This window comes from Schistocerca gregaria, chromosome 5 (genome assembly GCF_023897955.1).
Source record: "Schistocerca gregaria isolate iqSchGreg1 chromosome 5, iqSchGreg1.2, whole genome shotgun sequence".
Taxonomy (NCBI): Eukaryota; Metazoa; Arthropoda; class Insecta; order Orthoptera; family Acrididae; genus Schistocerca; species Schistocerca gregaria.
The window spans coordinates 315,661,464-315,683,961 of NC_064924.1; the positions used below are offsets into that span (position 1 = coordinate 315,661,464).

General features: G+C 44.4%; 1 protein-coding gene across 3 annotated transcripts in view; it reads left to right on the forward strand.

The window, feature by feature from the left end:
- Nucleotides 1–22,498, forward strand: part of LOC126272337 (pro-interleukin-16-like) — a 612,371-nt gene that overhangs the window by 204,696 nt on the left and 385,177 nt on the right. Inside the window, exon 1 of one of the 3 annotated variants that reach the window (XM_049975123.1) lies at nucleotides 17,626–17,776. The exons of the other annotated variants lie outside the window; for them this stretch is intronic. Coding sequence (XP_049831080.1) covers nucleotides 17,734–17,776 — 43 coding nt within the window. The 5' untranslated portion in view covers nucleotides 17,626–17,733. Of the gene's footprint in view, nucleotides 1–17,625; nucleotides 17,777–22,498 lie in introns of those variants that run through there. 3 annotated transcript variants of the gene reach the window in all.

A 22,498-nucleotide genomic window follows, 5' to 3' on the forward strand; every position in this document is an offset into this window, starting at 1 on the left:
TTGCATCTTTCAACACGATCGAGCACCTGTTAATAGTGCACGGCCTGTGGCGAAGTGGTTACCCTACAATAACATCCCTATAATGGACTGGCCTGCACAGAGTCCTGACAATCCTATAGAAAACCTTGGGATGTTTTGGAACACCGACTTCGTGCCAGGCCTCACCGTCCGACATCGATACCTCTCCTCAGAGCAGCACTCCGTGAAGAATGGGCTGCCATTCCCCAAGAAACCCTCGAGCACCTGATTGAACGTATGACTGCAAGAGTGGAAGCTGTCATCAAGGCTAAGGGTGGGCCAACACCGTATTGAATTCCAGCTTTACCGATGGAGGGGGTCACAAAATTGCAAGTGATTTTCATCTAGGTGTCCCGATACTTTTGATCGCATAGTGTACTAGGCCACAGCCAGCCTAAAAAGTGCGAAAAATTTAACCGATTACTTTGTTTCACCAGAAGAGAAAGTAAAATACTAGGAGAGATATCTTTAAAAAATGGTTGAAATGGCTCTGATCACTATGGGACTTAACTTCTGAGGTCATTAGTCCCATAGAACCTAGAACTACTAAAACGTAACTAACGTAAGAACATCACAGACACCCATATCCGAGGCAGGATTCGAACCTGCTACCGTAGCGGTCGCGCGGTTTCATACTGTAGCGCCTAGAAGCGCTCGGCCACTCTGGCCGGCGATGTCTTTAAATTTTAGCTGTTTTTACCTTAGCTTGAACATAAACGCAATACGTTTGTAATAAATAATGTGTGCAAAAATCGAAGAGTAGTTGAAATCTTGGTGATCTAACTCGCAGTATTTTTGTATTCTAATTTCGAATGCATAACATTTGTAATAAAAGCAATAAATACTGTTTGCAGAAGTCGAACAATATTTAAAAAGTTATCTTGGTGACACAGACTGCATCATTTTTGTATCTTGGTTTTGACTATTTTATTGTAAAATAGAAGCCGGCCGGAGTGGCCGAGCGGTTCTAAGCGCTTCAGTCTGGAACCGCGCGACCGCTACGGTCGCAGGTTCGAAACCTGCCTCGGGCATGGATGTGTGTGATGTCCTTAGGTTAGTTATGTTTAAGTAGTTCTAAGTTCTAGGGGACTGATGACCTCAGAAGTTAAGTGCCATAGTGCTCAGAGCCATTTGAACTTTTTTATTTTATTTATTTATTTATTTATTTATTTGTAAGATAGACAAGAGATTTTTTTAAATCGCGTTTGACGTTATGACCAAGTTTCTAATCTGAGCAAAGTCCTCTAATTTTAATTCACTCAGTATTGTTTCTTAATAGATATGTACACCTCTGTATCCACTTTTTCACTCAAACATATATTTTCGTTACCTTAAATTCTTATTTTGGTCACGATTTTGCTTCAGTAATAATAACGAAACAACAGTGGCGGCTGCCCCGGATTTTAGGTCGACACTGTTAACATCCACTTGTCGATCCCACGACGCATGCCTAGTGAAAACCCTTCTGCACGTACTTGGAGCAAGTTGCTGAAATCAAGCTGCCCAGACGACTTGCAGAAGTAAACTTGAGTAAGTTTTTTTTTTCTAATGTAAACAGCTCAACAAATGCTTGCAGAAGTTACTAGCGAAAGTTAATTGCTAGTTAACACTCGCCTTTACTCCTCCGTGGCTCGTTGAAGGTGAGATGACTGCAAGTAATATTTTGGTTAGGAGGTTAGTGGCAACCAATTGCGACCCCTTCCCCACAGGTCGGAACCCGAGATCCGGAACTTTGTGACGTGGCAAATGAGCCAGAACCAACAAGGCCGCGCCTGAGCCAAGGGAGGAGGTGTGAACTCTACAGGTATGAAGCACACAGAGTCCCCGAGGCTGTGCTTTGTGGGCAGGCCAAACAGCGGCGTGCGGGGCCGTCGCCCTCGGCCGCAGTCTGCGCACGCCCGGTGCGTCCTTCCCCGTCCTTGCCCTCCCTCCCTGCCAGGCATCCTCCAGCCCCCTCCTCCGGAGGTTACGTCTTCCTGGGACTGTGACGCAGCCTTTTGTGCGCCGCCGGGCGAGGAGCACCCAGTGCCCGCATTGAGGGCCAGGTACCGCGCGCAACCCGTGAGAAAGCGAAGCCGGTCCGAGTGTCGCGTTGCGGGCGGCCCTCCCCAATACCCGCTGCACTCCTTTTTCTCGCTTTATCAGAGCCGAATAAGCTTCTATTTTATACATTCATTCCTTTTCACTTCGACGACGGAGTAAATGCACCGAGAGCTATTCACGGATCTCCTCGAGAGCGCCCACGTGTGCGACCAGAAGCGGAGCTGGTCATTTTAAAGATTAGTATAAATGTTAGTCATTATAAATGCACCCCCGCAGGCCGCTGTAGGAAAGGAAAAACATTAAGGAGGCCCTAAGCTAGGCATCTGACCAAGCTTCAGTGTCACGCCTTGCGCCCACGCTACATTGATTCACCTATATTTACATACATGCTCCGCAAGCCACCACATCGTGCATGACGAAGGGTATCTTTTATCACTACTAGCCGTTTCCTTTCCCGTTCCGCTCGCAAATGGAGCTATAAACGACTGGCCACGCTCCTGTATGCGAGACCTAATTTCTCTTTTCCTATACGTTGACGGCTGCCGATTCTCTGTATTTTCTCAATAGTCTTTCTACGTCTACATCCATACTCCGCAAGCCATCTGACGGTGTGAGGCGGAGGGAACCTGGAGTACCTCTATCGGTTCTCCCTTCTATTCCAGTCTCGTGTTGTTCGTGGAAAGAAGGATTGTCGGTATGCCTCTGTGTGGACTCTAATCTCTCTGATTTTATCCTCATGGTCTCTTCCCGAGATATACGTAGGAGGGAGCAATATACTGCTTGACTCCACGGTGAGGGTATGTTCTCGGAACTTTAACAAAAGCCCGTACCGAGCTACTGAGCGTCTCTCCTGCAGAGTCTTCCACTGGAGTTTATCTACCATCTCGGTAGCGCTTTCGTGATTACTAAATGATCCTGTAACGAAGCGCGCTGCTCTCCGTTGGATCTTCTCTATCTCTTCTATCAACCCTATCTGGTACGAATCCCACACTGTAACCTACTTCCTTTGTTTTCGGATAGCATTTCCTTGGGATTCTTCCAATGAATCTCAGTCTGGCATTTGCTTTACCGAAGATCAACTTTATATGGTCATTCCATTTTAAATCACTTCTAATTCGTACTCCCAGATAATTTATGGAATTAACTGCTTCCAGTTGCTGACCTGCTGTATTGTAGCTAAATGATATGGGATCTTTCTTTCTATGTATTCGTAGCACATTACATTTGTCTACATTGAGATTCAATTGCCATTCCGTGCACCATGCGTCAATTCGCTGCAAATCCTCCTGCATTTCAGTACAATTTGCCATTGTTAAAACCTCTCGATACACCACAGCATCATCCGCAAAAAGTCTCAGTGAACTTCCAATGTCATCCACAAGGTCATTTATCTATAATGTGAATAGCAATGGACCTACGACACTCCCCTGCGGTACGCCTAAAATTACTCTTATTTCGCCGGCCGAGGTGGCCGAGCGTTTCTACGCGCTACAGTCTGGAACCGCGCGGCCGCTACGGTCGCAGGTTCGAATCCTGCCTGGGGCATGGATGTGTGTGATGTCCTTAGGTTAGCTAGGTTTAAGTAGTTCTAAGAGACTGATGACCTCAGATGTTAAGTCCCATAGTGCTCAGAGCCATTTGAACCATTTTTGAACTCTTACTTCGGAAGACTTCTCTCCATTTCGCGATAATAACGTCATCTTCTCTGCAGAGACCTCCCGTCTGAGTTCACTAAGCATCTCTGCAACACTCGCGTGTTGCTCGAACCTAATGGTAACAAATCTAACATCTGAACTGATTCTATGTCTTCCTTTAACCCGCCCTGTTGGGGACCTCAAACACTCGATCTGTGCGCCTGTACTCTGCAAGCCACCTTCTGGTGTATGGCGTAGGGTACTTCTGGTTCCACTATTAATTCTTTCCTCTTCTGCATTGGCGAATGGTTAGTGGCAAGGACGACTGTCGATAACCATCCATATGAGCTCCAATCTACGTAATTTTCTTGTCGTCGTCATTTCGCGAGACATTTGTGGCACGAAGTAAGATGTTGCCCGAATCTTCAAGCAACGTACGCTCTCCCAATTTTAGCAGTATACCTCTCCGCGATACACAACGTCTTTCTTGTGCCGTCTGCCAATCGTGTTGAAACGTTTTCCTCGTCATTTGTCTCGGAACTTCTGTAGAGTCTGGAGAAGACCACTCGCGGCCGCGGTTGTTGTCCCCAAAATCTTAGCGCGGTGCGGTGCGCGAGACAGATGACTCTACTTATTGCGAAACGTTTGTTGGTGGACCTGGGTGATTCCGATGCATTGCTCCACACCTGCCTTCAAGCTTAAACACGCGAGACGGGTAAAATGTTCCCTTCCTCTATATCTTTATTCAATGCTCTGTAGCCATCTATTTTCAGTAGCTTACCAAGTCCGACACTGGGTAAGACGGCGAACTAGACAATCAGTCTGTGCACCGTTACTAACCGATTTCCACTCATCGGCGAATCAGGGCGAATATAGCCAATGACATGTTTACTGCACCCTTTCTCAGAATCTCCTACACCATCTTACTTACTCCTGACGATTTGCATTTGTTTCCTGCAAAACCCAATTCTTCACCTACATAGCTTTTATATTTGATAGGATTGTAGAGCATTGTCATGGTCTGTTATTTGATGTGTTTTGTCTCCCTCGGTATTCTGTGTCTTTTAATGTTGACTTGGACAGGATTTGTGTAAAGAATGGCAGCTAACTCTAAATATAGATAGATGTAAATTAATGCAGATGAATGGGAAAAAGAATCCCGTAATGCATGAATACTCCAGTAGTAGTGTAGCGCTTGACACAGTCACGCGGTTCTAGGCGCTGCAGTCTGGAGCCGAGCGACCGCTAAGGTCGCAGGTTCGAATCCTGCCTCGGGCATGGATGTGTGTGGTGTCCATAGGTTAGTTAGGTTTAATTAGTTCTAAGTTCTAGGCGACTGATGACCTCAGAAGTTAAACCGCGTAGTGCTCAGAGCCACTTGAACCATTTGACACAGTCACGTCGATTAAATATTTGGGCGTAACATTGCAGAGCGATATGAAGTGGGACGAGCATGTAATGGCAATTGTGGGGAAGGCGGATAGTCGTCTTCGGTTCATTGGTAGAATTTTGGGAAGATGTGGTTCATCTGTAAAGGAGACCACTTATAAAACACTAATACGACATATTCTTGAGTACTGCTCGAGTGTTGTGATCCCTATCAGGTCGGATTGAGGGAGGACATAGAAGCAATTCAGAGGCGGGCTGCTAGATTTATTACTGGTAGGTTCGATCATCACGCGAGTGTTACGGAAATGCTTGAGGAACTCGGGTGGGAGTCTCTAGACGAAAAGAGGCGTTCTTTTCGTGAATGGCTACTGAGGAAATTTAGAGAACCAGCATTAGAGGCTGACTGCAGTACAATATTACTGCCGCCAACTTATATTTCGTGGAAAGAATACAAAGATAAGATAAGAGAGATTAGGGCTCGTACAGAGGCATATAGGCAGTCATTTTTCCCTCGTCTGTTTGGGGAGTGGAACAGGGAGAGAAGATGCTAGTTGTGGTAAGAGGTACCCTCCGACACGCAGCGTATGGCGGATCGCGGAGTATGTATGTAGATGTAGATGCTCCAGGAAGTTCTACTCGCAGGACTGTGTCTTGTAGAGACCGTTCACTGTTGACAGACTTTGAACCGAAACGCTGGACTATGGTTGGAGTACAGGTTTTTCTTCATGCTCTTTCTGGATCTGGTCGTAAATATGACCTCTCGCGCTGTTACAAGAAATATGCCATTTATTAACTTCGTCAAATTCCACAAAATATTTTGATGAGGAGACCTTTCAATTGCTTCTTACTTCCTGAGGATCAGATTTGAACTGCAACTATCGTCGTGAACTTAATGATTTGGTGGTAATCGTTTAGTCTACAGGACTGTAACCCACACAGGATCACAATCTAAAGAGAATAAGGAAATACACAAGAAAGTAACAGTTCAAACTTCCAATAAAACAATACGCGGTATGTTCTCTTCTAATGGCCTTCGTAAAGGTCGCTTGGTCCGTTACACAACGCCTCCAACTAGCCAGTTGCTCCACAGAGTGTTAAGCGGCCTCTTCCAAAACAGTTCCTGTCTCTTCGCTAGACAGTGACTTCCACATCATAGACAGGTGAAGGACAAAGATGTTTCCCACGTGTGTAAAAGGGAACGGACTTGCGAAGACCTAAGCTTTCCACGCATAGAGAACAACCTTCCTAATCCTTGACTACGAACTTGCGAGGTGCCAGGGATAGCAGTGCATTTAACACTAAATTCTTCTAGAATCTTCATATGTAAATGATCCTCTAAGCACCCCCTATTCTAACTCCGGCTTTTGCTGTTGCACATGGATTAAGAAGAAACGAGAACTGACTGTAATCGACCCTGCAAGTGGAGTAGAAAAGAATTCGGCACCTGCAATAATTTAATTTGATAGAAATTAATTAAATAAAGGAAAGTTCCATTAACGTCGTGAGAAATGAAAGGGATGCTCTACCAATTAACAGAATGAAAGTTCTGTCCAAAATAACAATTTGATTTATTATGACTAAACAAAAAATAATAAACAAAACACATGAAACATTTACAATACATCAAATTGGCTCAAATTGGATACTCAAATAAATGCTGCGACAGTGAAGTTGTCCATAAACTAGATTGCGACATCTATGACGAAGTGGTATGTGGAGCCAATTCCTTGCAACTCAAATCTTAAGAGAAACACACAGCCAACCCAACATTAATTGCTGCTACAGTAGTGAGAACTCAGACAATGAACACCCAAGACAGAACAAAGTTAGAAAAGCCGAACAGGCGCGCTCTGCTGAGCTCTGATTGTTATTGTTGTGGTCTTCAGTCCTGAGACTGGTTGATGCAGCTCTCCATGCTACCGTATCCTGTGCAAGCTTCTTCATCTCCCAGTACTTGCTGCAACACACATCCTTCTGAATCTGTTTAGTGTATTCATCTCTTGGTCTCCCTCTACGATTTTTACCCTCCACGCTGCCCTCCAATACTAAATTGGTGATCCCTTGATGTCTCAGAACATGTCCTACCAACCGATCGCTTCTTCTAGTCAAGTTGTGCCACAAGCTCCTCTTCTCCCCAATTCTATTCAATACGTCCTAATTAGTTATGTGATCTACCCATCTAATCTTCAGCATTCTTCTGTAGCACCACATTCTTCTATTCTCTTCTTGTCCAAACTATTTATCTCCCATGTTTCACTTCCATACAAATACTTTCAGAAATGACTTCCTGTGTCTTAAATCAATACTCGATGTTAACAAATTACTCTTCTTCAGAAACGCTTTCCTTGACATTACCAGTCTACATTTTATATCCTCTCTACTTCGACCATCATCAGTTATTTTGTTCCCCAAATAGCAAAACTCCTTTACTACTTTAAGTGTCTCATTTCCTATTCTAATACCCTCAGCATCACCCGACTTAATTCGTCTACATTCCATTATCCTCGTTTTGCTTCTGTTAATGTTCATCTTATATCCTCCTTTCAAGACGCTATCCATTCCGTTCAACTGCTCTTCCAAGTCCTTTGCTGTCTCTGACAGAATTACAATGTCATCGGCGAACCTCAAAGTTTTTATTTCTTCTCCATGGACTTTAATACCTACTCCGAATTTTTCTTTTGTTTCCTTCACTGCTTGCTCAATATACATATTGAATAACATCGGGGAGAGGCTACAACCCTCTCTCACTCCCTTCCCAACCAGTGCTTCCCTTTCATGCCCCTCAACTCTTATAACTGCCATTTGGTTTCTGTACAAATTGTAAATATCCTTTCGTTCCCTGTATTTTACCCCTGCCACCTTCAGAATCTGAAAGAGAGTATTCCAGTCAACATTGTCAAAAGCTTTCTCTAAGTCTACAAATGCCATAAACGTAAGTTTGCCTTTCCTTATTCTTTCTTCTAAGATAAGTCGTAAGGTCAGTATTGCCTCATGCGTTCCAGTATTTCTACGGAATCCAAACTGATCTTCCCCGATGTCAACTTCTACTAGTTTTTCCATTCGTCTGTAAAGAATTCGTGTTAGTATTTTGCAGTTGTGGCTTATTAAACTGATTGTTCGGTAATTTTCATATCTGTCAACACCTGCTTTCTATGGGATTGGAATTATTATATTCTTCTTGAACTCTGAGGGTATTTCGCCTGTTTCATACATCTTGCTCACCAGATGGTAGAGTTTTGTCAGGACTGGTTCTCCCAAGGCCATCAGTAGTTCCAATGGAATGTTGTCTACTCCGGGCGCCATGTTTCGACTCAGGTCTTTCAGTGCTCTGTCAAACTCTTCACGCAGTATCGTATCTCCCTTTTCATCTTCATCTACATCCTCTTCCATTTCCATAATATTGTCCTCAAGTACATCGCCTTTGTATAGACCCTCTATATACTCCTTCCACCTTTCTGCTTTCTCTTCTTTGCTTAGAACTGGGTTCTCATCTGAGCTCTTGATGTTCATACAAGTGGTTCTCTTATCTCCAAAGGTCTCTTTAATTTTCCTGTAGTATCTATCCTGCAGTATCTATCTTACCCCTCGTGAGATAAGCCTCTACATCCGTACATTTGTCCTCTAGCCATCCCCGCTTAGCCATTTTGCACTTCCTGTCGATGTCATTTTTGAGACGTTTGTATTCCTTTTTGCCTGCTTCATTTACTGCATTTTTATAATTTCTACTTTCATCAATTAAATTCAATATTTCTTCTGTTACCCAAGGATTTCTACTAGCCCTGGTCTTATCCTTTCTTCTATGATTATCACCTAGCAAAATCCCTAATCTGCCGGTGCTGCGGACATAACATTACCAAGCTGTCTTCTTAACTGCAAGAACACGATCTGCCGTAGCGGAGGCGATGCCTGGTTGCTGCGACGTCCCGTCGTACTGATGATAATGTCGCGAGTACAGCCCGAAACAAATTATCCTGGTCTGGTTGTTCCAGGCTAAAGCCTTCCTAGCAATACAAATGCGCCTCTCAGGGAGACGAAGAAGGCCCGCCACACAATCTCTGACGGTACAGTGATTGACTTTAACAAGCGAAGTCACACAGTACCTCCGATACAGTCAAATTTAGCGAAAACTGCTCAAGACAGACAACATAGGCCGCTTGTACGCAGAACGCTCAATTGCCAACTGTACTCGGAAAGTTACGTTGAAGTCGCAACTTCAGCAACTTCATCAGACAGTTACAATTAAATGAAAGTATATTAGACAGCCAACGCAAGGCAGGCTGTCCAGAACAGCGAGAGCTCAGTCTTGTAACCTACCAGCAGGCCGCGGTGGTCTAGAGGTTCTAGGCGCTCAGTCCGGAACCGCGCGACTGCTACGGTCGCAGGTTCGAATCCTGCCTCGGGCATGGATGTGTGTGATGTCCTTAGGTTGGTTAGGTTTTAGTAGTTCTAAGTTCTAGGGGACTGATGACCACAGATGTTAAGTCCCATAGTGCTCAGAGCCATTTTGTAACCTACTACGACCAAAAGGCGAGAGCCGACTCCCTGAAGAGCACCCGAACAACATTCCCGCCCCCATGAGAGTGGCCGTGGTTAAACGTTTCAATCAGCAATTCGAAAACCAGCCAAAAGTTTCACTCATTTGCCGAAGCACTACCATTCCACCAATGGGGATTCTTGACGCCAATTTCTGCGCCGATTTTGCTACGTCACGGAGCTATGCCCTGAGCAAGCCAATCACAGTTACGATTTTGCAGAAAACGCGGGAATTTGCCCGCCAAGACTGCCTGGGAACACAAGTCATTCCACGCCTCGCTGGTAGCCCGCCAGAAAGTGTTTTCACTAAGTTTCTGCGAAGTAACTGAATCTGTAGCCCAGCCACCCCTTCTGGCCCCTCTGGGCATGTCGCTCCCGCTCTTATGACAATGTCGGCGTCTGGAAAGCATCCAGTCGTCTTCCTCACACCCATCGGCTTAACCCTTTGAAGATCAGCAGAGCCCGCCTGTTACCGGACCACTAGGATAACGAGAGACGCTGCGTGTGAAGTTCGCGTGTGAAGGAATAGCAACAATTAGAGAGGAAAATCGAATTACTCATAGTAAGATAGAAATATGAGAGGGGGCTCATACCACCTCTCAAACTTCCCGAAGTACGCCTCCACATCATCTCCGTCCTAGAGGGGTCAAACTCGTCTCCTGCACTCTGTCGAGGCAACCGACCGACTCATCAACACTCGTTAGCTGCTCCCAGCTCCAGGACAATCTTTCCACATACAGACGTCTCGGCCCTTCATCCACAGCTGAAGGTACATGCTGCGACTGGCAATCTCCTGCTATCGCTGGTAGCACTACTGTGAAGTGCTGCCGCCTGCCGACACTTTCAGTACTTTGTCCGCTAAGAGCGCCAGGAAATGCCAACCATTCGAAACTCTCGCCTTTGAGAACCTCCCGGTTCGTCCGGGACACACCCACGACCCGGATTTGCCCCAGGCGTCAGAGCAGTTCCCGTCCACTAGAGGTAGGCGGTTATTGCTGAGACAACAGATTTTCGGTTACATCATTTTTTTTCCACCCCAGTTTAAGCTGACTATTAAAACCGCTCAAAGTAGCCGGTTTCTGAACTAATCGGTTTTCGGTTTTTTATTCCTGTTATTGCTACGCTTATTGAACGTCCCTCGTATTTCATCAGTACTTTCGGCGGTTTCAAATAAGACTTTTTCAAATAATGAAACAGATTTTATAAAGTAAATAGTGACTGGTTGCTGCAGATCATTCCTGAGTAATACGCGATGCACTCACATGTCCTTTAAGCCTTTATTTGAAGAATCGAGCAAGCTGGTAGTTACATGGTGTTACATTCCAGCACACTTCTGGCGTCCAAGAGACATGAGATGTGGCTCAGGCTTTCAGGCGTTGCGTCGGTAGGTGTTGCTGAAATATCACAGTATTTCGACAGGGCATCTGCTCGTAATCTTCAGGCATCTAGAAGGGCTCTTATAGCTGTGGCTAAAGGCACTAGTGAGACACTAAGCAACCGTCTGTAGTTCTGGCATCCGGATCTGCATGCTCTGTGATGAAAATAGGCCGCCCGGTGGCTGCCAAATCAAAAGGCGCCAAATAATGGTCATTTCACTTCCCTTCTTCCTCAATCGTCAGCAGTAGTCGACATGATTTTAATGCGACCAGTGCAGAAGTCGTATAGCATGCCTGTCCCATCCGTAAAAATTGGCAGTTAACTCTAAACATAAATAATTATATTGCAGTTCGCATAAATAGACGGAAAGATGTGATATTATTTGACTATGCAATGTGCGATCAATCATTAACGGCAGGTATCTAGGGAGAGATTGAGGGCGGGACGTAACATAAATCTAAACCAGGGGAAGCCAGGTGCCGCATTCAGATTTATTCGAAGTATAGTAGGTAATATTACAGAAGCGATCATAATAAGCAGTGGAGTTCAAATAACAATAAGTGCAGAAAGCTAATTAAAACCCGAAATTGAGGGCTAATAGTAAATGGAGATAGGGTATTTGTCGAAGTAGACAAGAAACTCAAGTAGCTGCTCAGTTGGCATCACGAGGCAGAGTGCACCCCTTTAAAGTCCTTCCACCCAGTGAAAACTCTGGCTCTAAGGGGAAATGAACCACAATTCTCCGCATTCCAATCTCCCACGTCGACCACTCAGCTACAGAGGCGAACGTATCTGTTCTAGCTGAATTTAAACTTAATGATTTTCGTCGTCGTCGATTGTTACAGTTATTACTTCCAGAGTATTAAATACTGTGCGGTTACTGTATTAAAAGAATAGTATGGATGATAAGAAGATCCGGATTAATGAGGGCCGCTTAAACGAGATTCCACAGCACTCCGATATACGACGCACTATTTACTGATACTTCTCGGAGTGCTGTAACGCATATAGACTTAACACATGAACAGATTCCCTCCCATTCCTCCAAGCATGCGAAATTAGCTCCCATTTCTCTCATTAGTAATTATTGTTGGCCAGACAAGCTAAGCCTCAATAACTAAGGTGCTAAGATGAGTTACAAATTTATATATTTATTTTATTAGAAATGCGTGTGTGGTGTAAGAGAAGTGCTAACCACTGTGCGGCTGGATTTCCTGGATGAAAAGGTAAATTAGTGTTATTCTGTTTATTTACTCATAAGAAGAACTGAGGGCCCTGGATCCATGAGCCCTTCCGTGATGCTGGCTTCTACACGTTTTTGTTGCTTACTGACAAGAGGGGGGGGGGGGGCGGCACGACGTTTGAACGCGGATTTACTGCAAACATCGTACAGTCGTAGTACTCCACGAGGACAACGAAATGTGTAAGCAGTAGCGCTTACTTCTCAAGCGTTATTGACAAAATCGCCATTTTAACCATGAAGCGGATGCAGCCGTGTGGTGCCGGCACGGTAGCTCAGCGTGTTCGGTCAAAGAGCTGGTTGGCCTCCGTAAAAAAAAAAAAAAAAAAAAAAAAAAAAAAAAAAAAAAAACCTGAGTGGAAGGATCAACAAACAAACTTGAACGGATGTCATGTGACGTCCGCAACGACCAAACACAACCATCAACAACGAACAAAATTAAAAAAAGAGCGTTAGCTACCCTTTATAATAAAAAAAAACTGAGCGAATGGATCATCGACAAACTGAAGGGGTGTCATTGGACGTCCGCCCTGAACAAAGTCAACGAACAATATAGAACATTCTTTAAAAAAAAATTGTTTGGCAGTTAAGCCGCTGGATCGTTGGATCGATTTGCGTTCGTCAGTTTTTTTTATTCTCAGCACAGTCATTTTTATTACAACTGATATAATGGGGAATGTACGTGTAATCGGATGAAATTTTATTAAATTTGCAATGTTATTTGTCAGTCTAATAATTTTTATTATCACAAATAATGTAATATTCATAACTATCGACTAGTAAACGACCAAATGCATAAAGTCATACTAAAAAAGTATGCTTGTCCGTGATTCGAGAAATCCCTTATACCTTGTTACCTCCAAGTTCTGACCGTCACAGATGACTTTCGAAAGATGCACAATTTTATCTTCGCTTTCTACATTACGAGTACAAGTTGCAGGATGGTATTTTTCGTAAAAACATGGAACACATAAAGTTAAACGGCACCAGCTCCATTGAATAAATGCTGTTTCCGCAAACGCAAGGTCTTTTGACGTTTTCTGTGGAAAAACAAACCTTGTAAACATTTTCAAAAACCTCTCTTTCAGACGATAGCTCGGAAGCAAACCCTGCATAACGCAATATTTCCTTAAAAATTGGCGCTGATAATTGGTTATGCAGTATCGAGTGTATTTTAATAGCGTCTTAAAAGAAAGTTGTTTTACGTTCTTCGCTGAATTTTTTCAGGGCGGACGTCCGATGACACCCTTTCAGTTTGTTCGTTCATCTGTTCGCTCAGTCTTTTTATTAGAAAGGGAAGCTGACGCTCTGACCGAAAACGTTTTTTTTTTTTTTGTTCGTTTTCGTGCGTTGCATCTGATCGGGATGGACTTCGTAAGACACCCTTTTAAGTTCGTTGTTGATCTCTTAACTCAGTTTTTTGTTACAGAGGGCCGCTAACCCTCTCACCGAGCACTCTGAGCTACCGTGCCGTCACCACTCGACTGCAGTAGCATCTTGGTTAAAATGGCCACGCACAGATATATATATAAATATATATACATTCGACGACCGAAATTATCTTGCGATTTTCTCAGTAACGCTTGAGAAGTGCCCGCTACTGCTTACACATTTTGTTGTCCTCATGGAGTACTACGAGTGTACGAAGTTTGCAGTAAATCCGCGTTCCAAAACGTCGTGGCTTCCCCTTGTGAGGAGCTTCGATGATGGCTCATGGCAACCAAATTCAGTGCCAACGTTGTGAGGCAACCTACCCGACGTAGCCCACATGGCAGTCAGTGAGCTTGTGTCCAGGTTCTTCTTCATGGTGTCCGGCATGAGATCGCTTCAAGTTCTTCATGAAAGTTCTTCGTTCGAGCCGATCGAGGGGCTTTCAAAAATGGTTCAAATGGCTCTGAGCAGTATGGGACTTAACTTCTGAGGTCAGCAGTCCCCTAGAACTTAGAACTACTTAAACCTGACTAACCTAAAGACATCACACACATCCATGCCAGAGGCAGGATTCGAACCTGCGACCGTAGCGGTGGCGCGGTTCCAGACTGAAGCGCCTAGAGCCGCTCGGCCACATCGGCCGGCGAGGGGCTTTGAGATTGAGCCAAAGACAACGATTTTTACAACACTTGTAATTGTTTAATGTTTGCGTTGCTTGTGGTCTCGCAGGTGGACAGCCATATAACTTGGAGGGTAGGACTGTTCCTTGGTATAGTTTAAGCTTTTTGCTAACAGAAATATGAGAGCTGGAGAGGAAGGGAGCTACAATTAGTATATCTGGCGCAACGTTTAAGCCTTTTTAGCACTGACATGTTCCTCAAAGAGCAACTTTTTATCACTTGTGGCTCCCAAATAACGAACGTGATCAGTCCAAGGAACTGCATCGTTGTTTACGAAAAGCCTTTCACGATGATCAGGTCGTCGTCTGGTGAGCAGAATCACCCCCGTCTTTTCTGCATTAAGTTTTGATACAGAGTGCCGTTGTCCATTGTTCTGTGACGTTCAGCTGCCGCCTTAGCTGCCATATTACCGCTGTGCTACGTCGACTGCTTGTTAATAACGCGGTGTCAGCCGTGAGTTGCGAGAGGGCATCCTACAGAAACACCGCCATATCATTCACGTGCAAAATAAAAAGCATTGGCGAGAGGACGGACCCTTGTATTGCAGCGTGCTGGAGCGTTGTCTGTTCATCTTGACATAGAAAATGGTTCAAATGGCTCTGGGACTTAACATCTGAGGTCATCAGTCCCCTAGAACTTAGAACTACTTAAACCTAACTAACCTAAGGACATCACACAAATGCATGTCCGAGGCACGATTCAAACCTGCGACCGTAGCGGTAGCACGGTTCCAGACTGAAGCGCTTAGAACCGCTCCATCTTGGCATATATGCACCGTTCTTGGAGGAAACTGTCAGCAATCTTGATACGGCAATCCGGTATCGAACCTAAGGCGTAAAGCTTAACGAACAGTTTGTCCTTCCACGCTTGGTCGTAGGATTTTTCGACGTCGAGGAAAGCAGCAGCAGTGTAGTTCGATCGATTCATGTTGTATGACATAAAGGGTGGTCCAGTGATAGTGACCGGGCCTAATATCTCACGAAATAAGCATCAAACGAATCAACTACAAAGAACGAAACTCGTCTAGCTTGGAGAGTGTAAACGAGATGGCACTATGGTTGGCCCGCTAGATGGCGCTGCCATAGGTCAAACGGATATCAATTGCGTTTTTTTAAAAATAGGAACCACCTTTTTTATTACATATTCGTTTTAGTACGTAAAGAAATATGAATGTTTTAGTTGGACCACTTTTTTCGCTTTGTGATAGATGGCGCTGTAATAGTCACAAACGTATAAGTACCTGGTATCACGTAATATTTCGCCATTGCGGACGGTATTTGCTTCGTGATACATTACCCTTGTTAGAATAGACCGTTTACCAATTGCGGAAAAGGTCGATATCGTGTTGATGTATGGCTATTGTGATCAAAATGCCCAACGGGCATGTGCTATGCATGCTGCTCTGTATCCTGGACGACATCAACCAAGTGTCCGACCGTTCGCCGGATAGTTACGTTATTTAAGAAAACAGGAAGTGTTCAGCCACATTTGAAACGTCACCCACGACCTGCAACAAATGATGGTGTCCAAGTAGGTGTTTTAGCTCCTGTCGCGGCGAATCCGCACATCAGTAGCAGACACATTGCGCGAGAATCGGGAATCTCAAAAACGTCGCTGTTGAGAATGGTACATCAACATCGATTCCACCCGTACCATATTTCTATGCCCCAGGAATTGCATGGCGACGGCTTTGAACGTCGTGTACAGTTCTGCCATTGGGTACAAGAGAAACTACGGGACGATGACAGATTTTTTGCACGCGTTCTATTTAGCGACGAAGCGTCATTCACCAACAGCGGTAACGCAAATCGGCGTAATATGCACTACTGGGCAACGGAAAATCCACGATGGTTGCGACAAGTGAAACATCAGCGTCCTTGGCGGGCTAATGTATGGTGCGGCATTATGGGAGGAAGGATAATTGGCCCCCATTATAATTTAATCTAAATGGTGCAATGTACGCTTATTTCCTACGTAATGTTACTACAAGATGTTTCACTGCATGACAGAATGGCGATGTACTTCCAACATGATGGATGTTCGGCACATAGCTCGCGTGCGGTTGAAGCGGTATTGAATAGCATATTTCATGACAGGTGGATTGGTTGTCGAAGCACCATACCATGGCCCGCACGCTCACCGGATCTGACGTCACCGGCTTTCTATCTGTGGGGAAAGTTGAAGGATATTTGCTATCGTGATCCACCGACAACGCCTGACAACATGCGTCAGCACATTGTCAATGCATATGCAAACATTACGGAAGGCGAACTACACGCTGTTGAGAGAAATGTCGTTACACGTATTGGCAAATGCATTGAGGCTGACGGTCATTATTTTGAGCATTTATTGCATTAAAGTGGTATTTACAGGTAATCACGCTTTAACAGTATGAATTCTCAGAAATAATAAGCTCAAAACGGTATATGTATCACATTGGAACAACCGAAATAAAATGTTCAAACGTTCCTACGCTCTGGATTTTAATTTTAAAAACCCACATGTTACCAACTGTTAGTCTAAAATTGTGAGCCACATGTTTATGACTATTACAGCGCCATCTGTCGCCAAGCGAAAAGAGTGGTTCAAGTTAAACATTCATATTTCTTTACGTACTACACGAATATGTAATAAAAAATGGGAGTTCCTATTTTTTAAAAACGCAGTTGATATCCGTTTGACCTATGGCAGCGCCATCTAGCGGGCTAGCGAAATTTGGTTTCCCCCATGACGCTAGACAAGTTTCGTTCTGTGTAGTTCTTTCGTTTGACGCTTATTTCGAGAGATACTTGGCCCGGTCACGATTAGTGGACTACCCTGTATATTCCGTAAAGCATAGTAGTGTAAGTTCCGCCGATTGCCTTGTTTGAAAGGCGAATTGGTCTGGTGTAACTACGTCCTGTACGGCAACGGGTTGTGGAATTCGTTTTAAGATTTTCCTTTCGAAGACCTTTGACAAAGTAGGTAATAAAGTGATAGGCCGATGGTTTGCCGGAAGGTCCTCAGTTATTTAGAGCACGCGATGCTCGTCTTTTACGCCTTGAAGGTCTCTGGAGAAGGGTAAAACAGCTACTTCCTGTTGGGACAGCCGGGTTTTTTGGTGTAGCCACAGTGAGAGGACCATGTGGGGCCTCGGTTACCAACGGAACGGATCGTCGGCGGCCGCGACGAGGTCGCACGTGAGGCGCGGCGAGGCGCTGCACGTGTTCCCGGCGCATGCGTACGACGCTTCCTGCGCCCCCTCCCCAGAGCTCGGCGGGCGCATGTGGTACAGTATTCATGGCGCTCCCCTTCGCTTCGCCACCATTGTGCGCCACCCCGGCAGACAGTGTCGAGGTTGGGCGACGCTGCAGTTTGCGCGAGGAAGCGTTGCGGGGAGCTGCGCGCCATGCTGTGCCAGACGCCGCGCGCCAGCACCGGCGCCGACAACGGTGAGTGCGTGTGTGTATGTGGGTGTGTGTACTCCGTTCCGCGGCGTAAACAGTCCGTCGCCGGGCCACGCTACCCGGCTGCCGACCTCCGAAGTGACGTCACGACGCCTGACATCACTACTTCGCCGTCTGTTGCTTCCCACTTGTGCATTATCGTGCACAAGCTATCCAACAGTGAACTTCTCCTTTCGTAATTCACATGCATCAGAAACAGACGGATAGTGAGGATTTACATATTTCCGCAGAACCTGCATTCGACGATATCACGTATTTGATACTGGCAGCTCACCGTCTTTTATTTTTTTGTCCTGCAGTCCATCTTTGAGACAACTCATCGTCATCATCTACATCAGGGGTTAGGTCTTTTGATCCGTTCTGTTTTCTCCAAAACTGGTCAAACCATCTCTTCATTCGTCTTCCGAAAGATCTTTTCGTGTAGTGAACCTTGCATCTGGCACATGGTTTATGTGTTCTTTACATCGTAGCTGATATTGTTGTATCGTGTCAATTATGTTCTGCATATTCAGTTCACTTTTAAACGTTGAAACAGTCCTAAAACGGAAAGTACAGAAAACATACGCAAGTCACTGCTTTTGTGGTGACTCATTTGTGTAATGACACATATAACCATTTTCAGATAATCAAATGTTAACAGGTCCTAAATACGACAAACATGGAGTCAGGTAACATACAACACGCCAAACTGACACTCAAGTAGTGCCCGTATCAGTACCGTTTCAAAGTTCAAAAATACTGAAAATACTCGTCGGCTGCTGTGAAAGAGCGGTTCTAGGCGATTCAGTCTGGAACCGCGCGACCGCTACGGTCGCATGTACGAATCCTGCCTCGGACATGGATCTATGTGATGTCCTTAGGTTAGTAAGGTTTAAGTAGTTCTAAGTTCTAGGGGACTGATGACCACAGCAGTTAAGTCCCATAGTGCTCAGAGCCATTTTTGAAAATAATTGCATATATTTAACATGAACTTGTCACTGTTGATGTATTAGTTCAGCTCGAATGTCTTTTCTCCTTTGATCCAGTATATCCTGCCACGTATTTACGGAAGTTCATTTCACATGTTTCTATACTCTTCATCTCTCTTCTTAAGCGTCCGGTTTTCGCATCCATAGAGCAATGCCTGTACAGTTACAATTTTGTAGAACCAATAGGTCTAACCTTTTCTGTTATATTGTTTCTCCCCTACGTGATACTGCACCCTAAATATTTCAATGTGTTACCTGGCTCCATGATCTATTTATCAATTTTTATCTTGACTTGCATGGGCTGGAATTGTACAAAATCACGCAGATTTTGTCTTCGCAGTGGCGAAGTTCAGGTTTTATTCTCTTGAATTAGAAACACCTTGTATGTCATTTGCACTCTGATTAAAAAGTATTTGGTAGTCAGCAAAAAGCAGTGTACTAACGACAACATTGATAATTTTAACATAATTCATTTTCAGTTTCCAGGTTTTGTTTACATCTTTGGAATACACTGCAGTGACAAAAGTCGGATAACGACATGCACATGTACAGATGGTTGTGCTATCGCGTACACAAGATACAATAGGGCAGTGCGTATGCGAAGCCGTCATTTGTATGCGGAGGCGTCATTTGTACTCAGATGATTCGCATGGCTATGGCCTCACGACGGGAATAAAACGCCGACTGGTAGTCGGAGCTAGACGCTTGAGACATTCCATTTCGGAAATCGTTAGCGAATTCAATATTTCGAGATCCATAGCGCCAGGAGTGCGCCGAGAATGCCACATTTCGGGCATTACTTGTCACCACGGACAACTCAGTGGCTGACGGTCTTCACTTAACGACCGAGTGCAACGGCGTTTCGTAGAGAAATTAATGTGGCACGTACGACGAACATCCTTTAGGACAGTGCAGCGAAATTTGGCGTTAATGGACCATGGCCACGACCGACGCGAGTGCTTTTGCTAACAGCACGACATCGCCTGCAGCGCCTCTCCTGGGCTAGTTACCATATCATTTGGCCCCTAGACGAGTGAAAAACCTTGGCTTGGTCAGATAAGCTCCGATTTCAGTTAGCAAGTGTTGATGGTAGAGTTAGACTGTGGCGCAGACACCACGAACCCATCGGCCCAAGTGTCAACTATGCAAGGTGAAAGCTGGTGGTGGCCTCTCAATGATCTGAGATGTGTTTACATGGAACGTATCCTATAATTGATTGTAAGTGGTTATGTTGAGCTACTTGGAGACCATTTGCAGCCATTCGCGGACTTACTGTTCCCAAACAATGATGGAATTTTTATGAATGACAATACGCCATGTCATCAGGCCACAATCGTTCGCGATTGGTTTGAAGAGTATTCTGGACAATTTGAGCGAATGAGTTGGCTACCCAGATCCCATCAATATTTATGAAACATAGTCAAGAGGTCAGATCGTGAACAAAACCCAGCACCGGCACCATTTTAGCAATTACAGCCGGCTGTAGAGGGAGCTTGGCGTAGTATTTCTGCAGGGGACTACCAGAGACTTGAGCCCATGCCACGTCGCGCTTATGCACCACGCCGGGACAAGGGAGGTTCGACATGATATTAGGAGAGATCCCATAACTTTTATAACCTCAGATTGAGTGAAAGAGGACATCCTTCTCTAAAGGTTTATTTCAGCCATATTATGTCTGCTTCCAGCTATTTTTATTTATATTTTGTTATTCATATATATATATATATAAACCCTATACAGCTCTTAAAAGGTGAAACGACATCCCTCTGTTTCTTAAAATTTCCCATAGACAACTTTTGGTTGCAAATGGGATCCACATCTGAAACATGTTTTCTAAGTGATAGTGCGTTGCCTCTCTGGCTATCGTTACTTGGATTAAAATGTAGTTTAATTTTGCAATAATAAATATATAAAAGGACATTTTAATCCAGGTAACGGCAGCCAAAGAGGCAGATTATTGTCATTCGGAAAACTTAAAACAACTTTTCACTAAACAGGGGGCCCAAATGTAACAGGAAGTGTTGCCCCATTTGAAGACGTGACTTGGCGTATGACGCGAGTGTAGATACGATATCTGAGCAGTTGGTTACAGGCAAGTTTGTAGTGAAAGTGACAGGGCGTCGCTAGTTAACCGACTTTGTACGTGGGATGATAATCGTTGCAAGACGTGTGTGTCACAACGTGTCAGAGATTTTTTAAGAATTCTGGCTTCCGACGTCAACATTCAGTATGACGATTCTTCAATGTGGCAGAGACAATGTTTTCTCACCCGTGAAGCGGTACGCAGGACCAGCACAAATGTTACGACGAACGGACGTTAAGTCGCCAGTGCAGGGCAACACGGGCCGATAGAAGACCGGCTCGGAGTCAGATCGGTGGCGATTTGATTGCGGGGCTTCAGGAGCCCATTTCTACGAGGACTGCATCGAGACAAACACACTGCATAGGCTTCACCAGCCAGCGCCCGACTCGTGTCACTCTGCCTTCCCATAACTTTTGGTGGTCACAAGGGGACTGAGCGAACGTCCATGCCCCGATTTGTTTCATGTTGACAGGGTGTGTAGGGTACAACTAAGACTTCAACATATGTAAACAACAAAACGCAACTCTCGATTGTGTACGACAAAAGTGAGTTTGAAAATTTTAGGCGTTTTTATCTTCTCTGTACAGTTCCCGGTATTCAAGAAGCCAACAGCCAAGCGAGTAAGTGCTTAGTTTCATTATTGCGTGGTCCCTGGACCGAATCTCCCTGTCAGTACATTTTCTATTCCCACGTAATTCTTTACAATGAAAAAAAGGGGAACAATTTTATTTTCGTTGGGAGATGGGGAAAAAAAGAGACATGGGAATTTTCAATCAGATCACTATAGTCATTTTATTTATATTATTTTAGCTACATTTGTGACAATTTTAATGTGTAACCTGTTGAATACTGCAAGAATCAGGATTATGCTCGACGTAGAAACACAGAAAATAGTAATTATAGTGATACACAGGAAGTCTGACGACCGCGAAAACGGCTATAATGGCAACCTACTTCCAAAATTTTACAGAAGATCCGATTTTTCAGGGTACAGATCCATCAGATATTGACAATTTTCGTAGTCATAATAAATCAGAATTACGTGGGAATAAAAAAAAGGAGTACAAGCAGCGATATTCGGCCCAGAATCTCGCGTTTATGAAACTAAGCCCTTACTCACTCGGCTGAGGAGTTGTTGAATACTAGGGATCATACGAGTATACAGGCACGCCTAAAATTTTGAAACTCGATTTTCTCGGAAAAGGTTGAGAGTTAGTCTTCCTGTTTACATATGTTGAAGTCCTAGTCGTGCTCTGTACACCCTGGCGGTATGAATCAAATCGGTAAGGGGAAATTAGCAGGGTCGCCTTGTCAGCGTAAATTGGCCCGTCACGTTTCGGCGGCAGGCTATTATCCTCTAGTGCTTTATTTTTATTTTTAATTTAGTGGTTCACTATTCCCCCGTCAATGTGTTTAGACTGGACCTTATGAAGTATCTGAGAGGACAAAGAACACTTAGGAAAAGGCATTTAGTTCGAATGTTTTTAAACAATATGTTTGAACTGTATAGAAACTTTCGAATGATACGCTCTTGTTTAAGTATCCTACTTCTTCTCACATGCCTCTAGGAATCCAAAGCTTTTAGTACCAACAACTTAGGTGATAACAAAAGTAAAAAATAATACTCCTGAAACTGTTCTGAAATCTGTCGTCGCC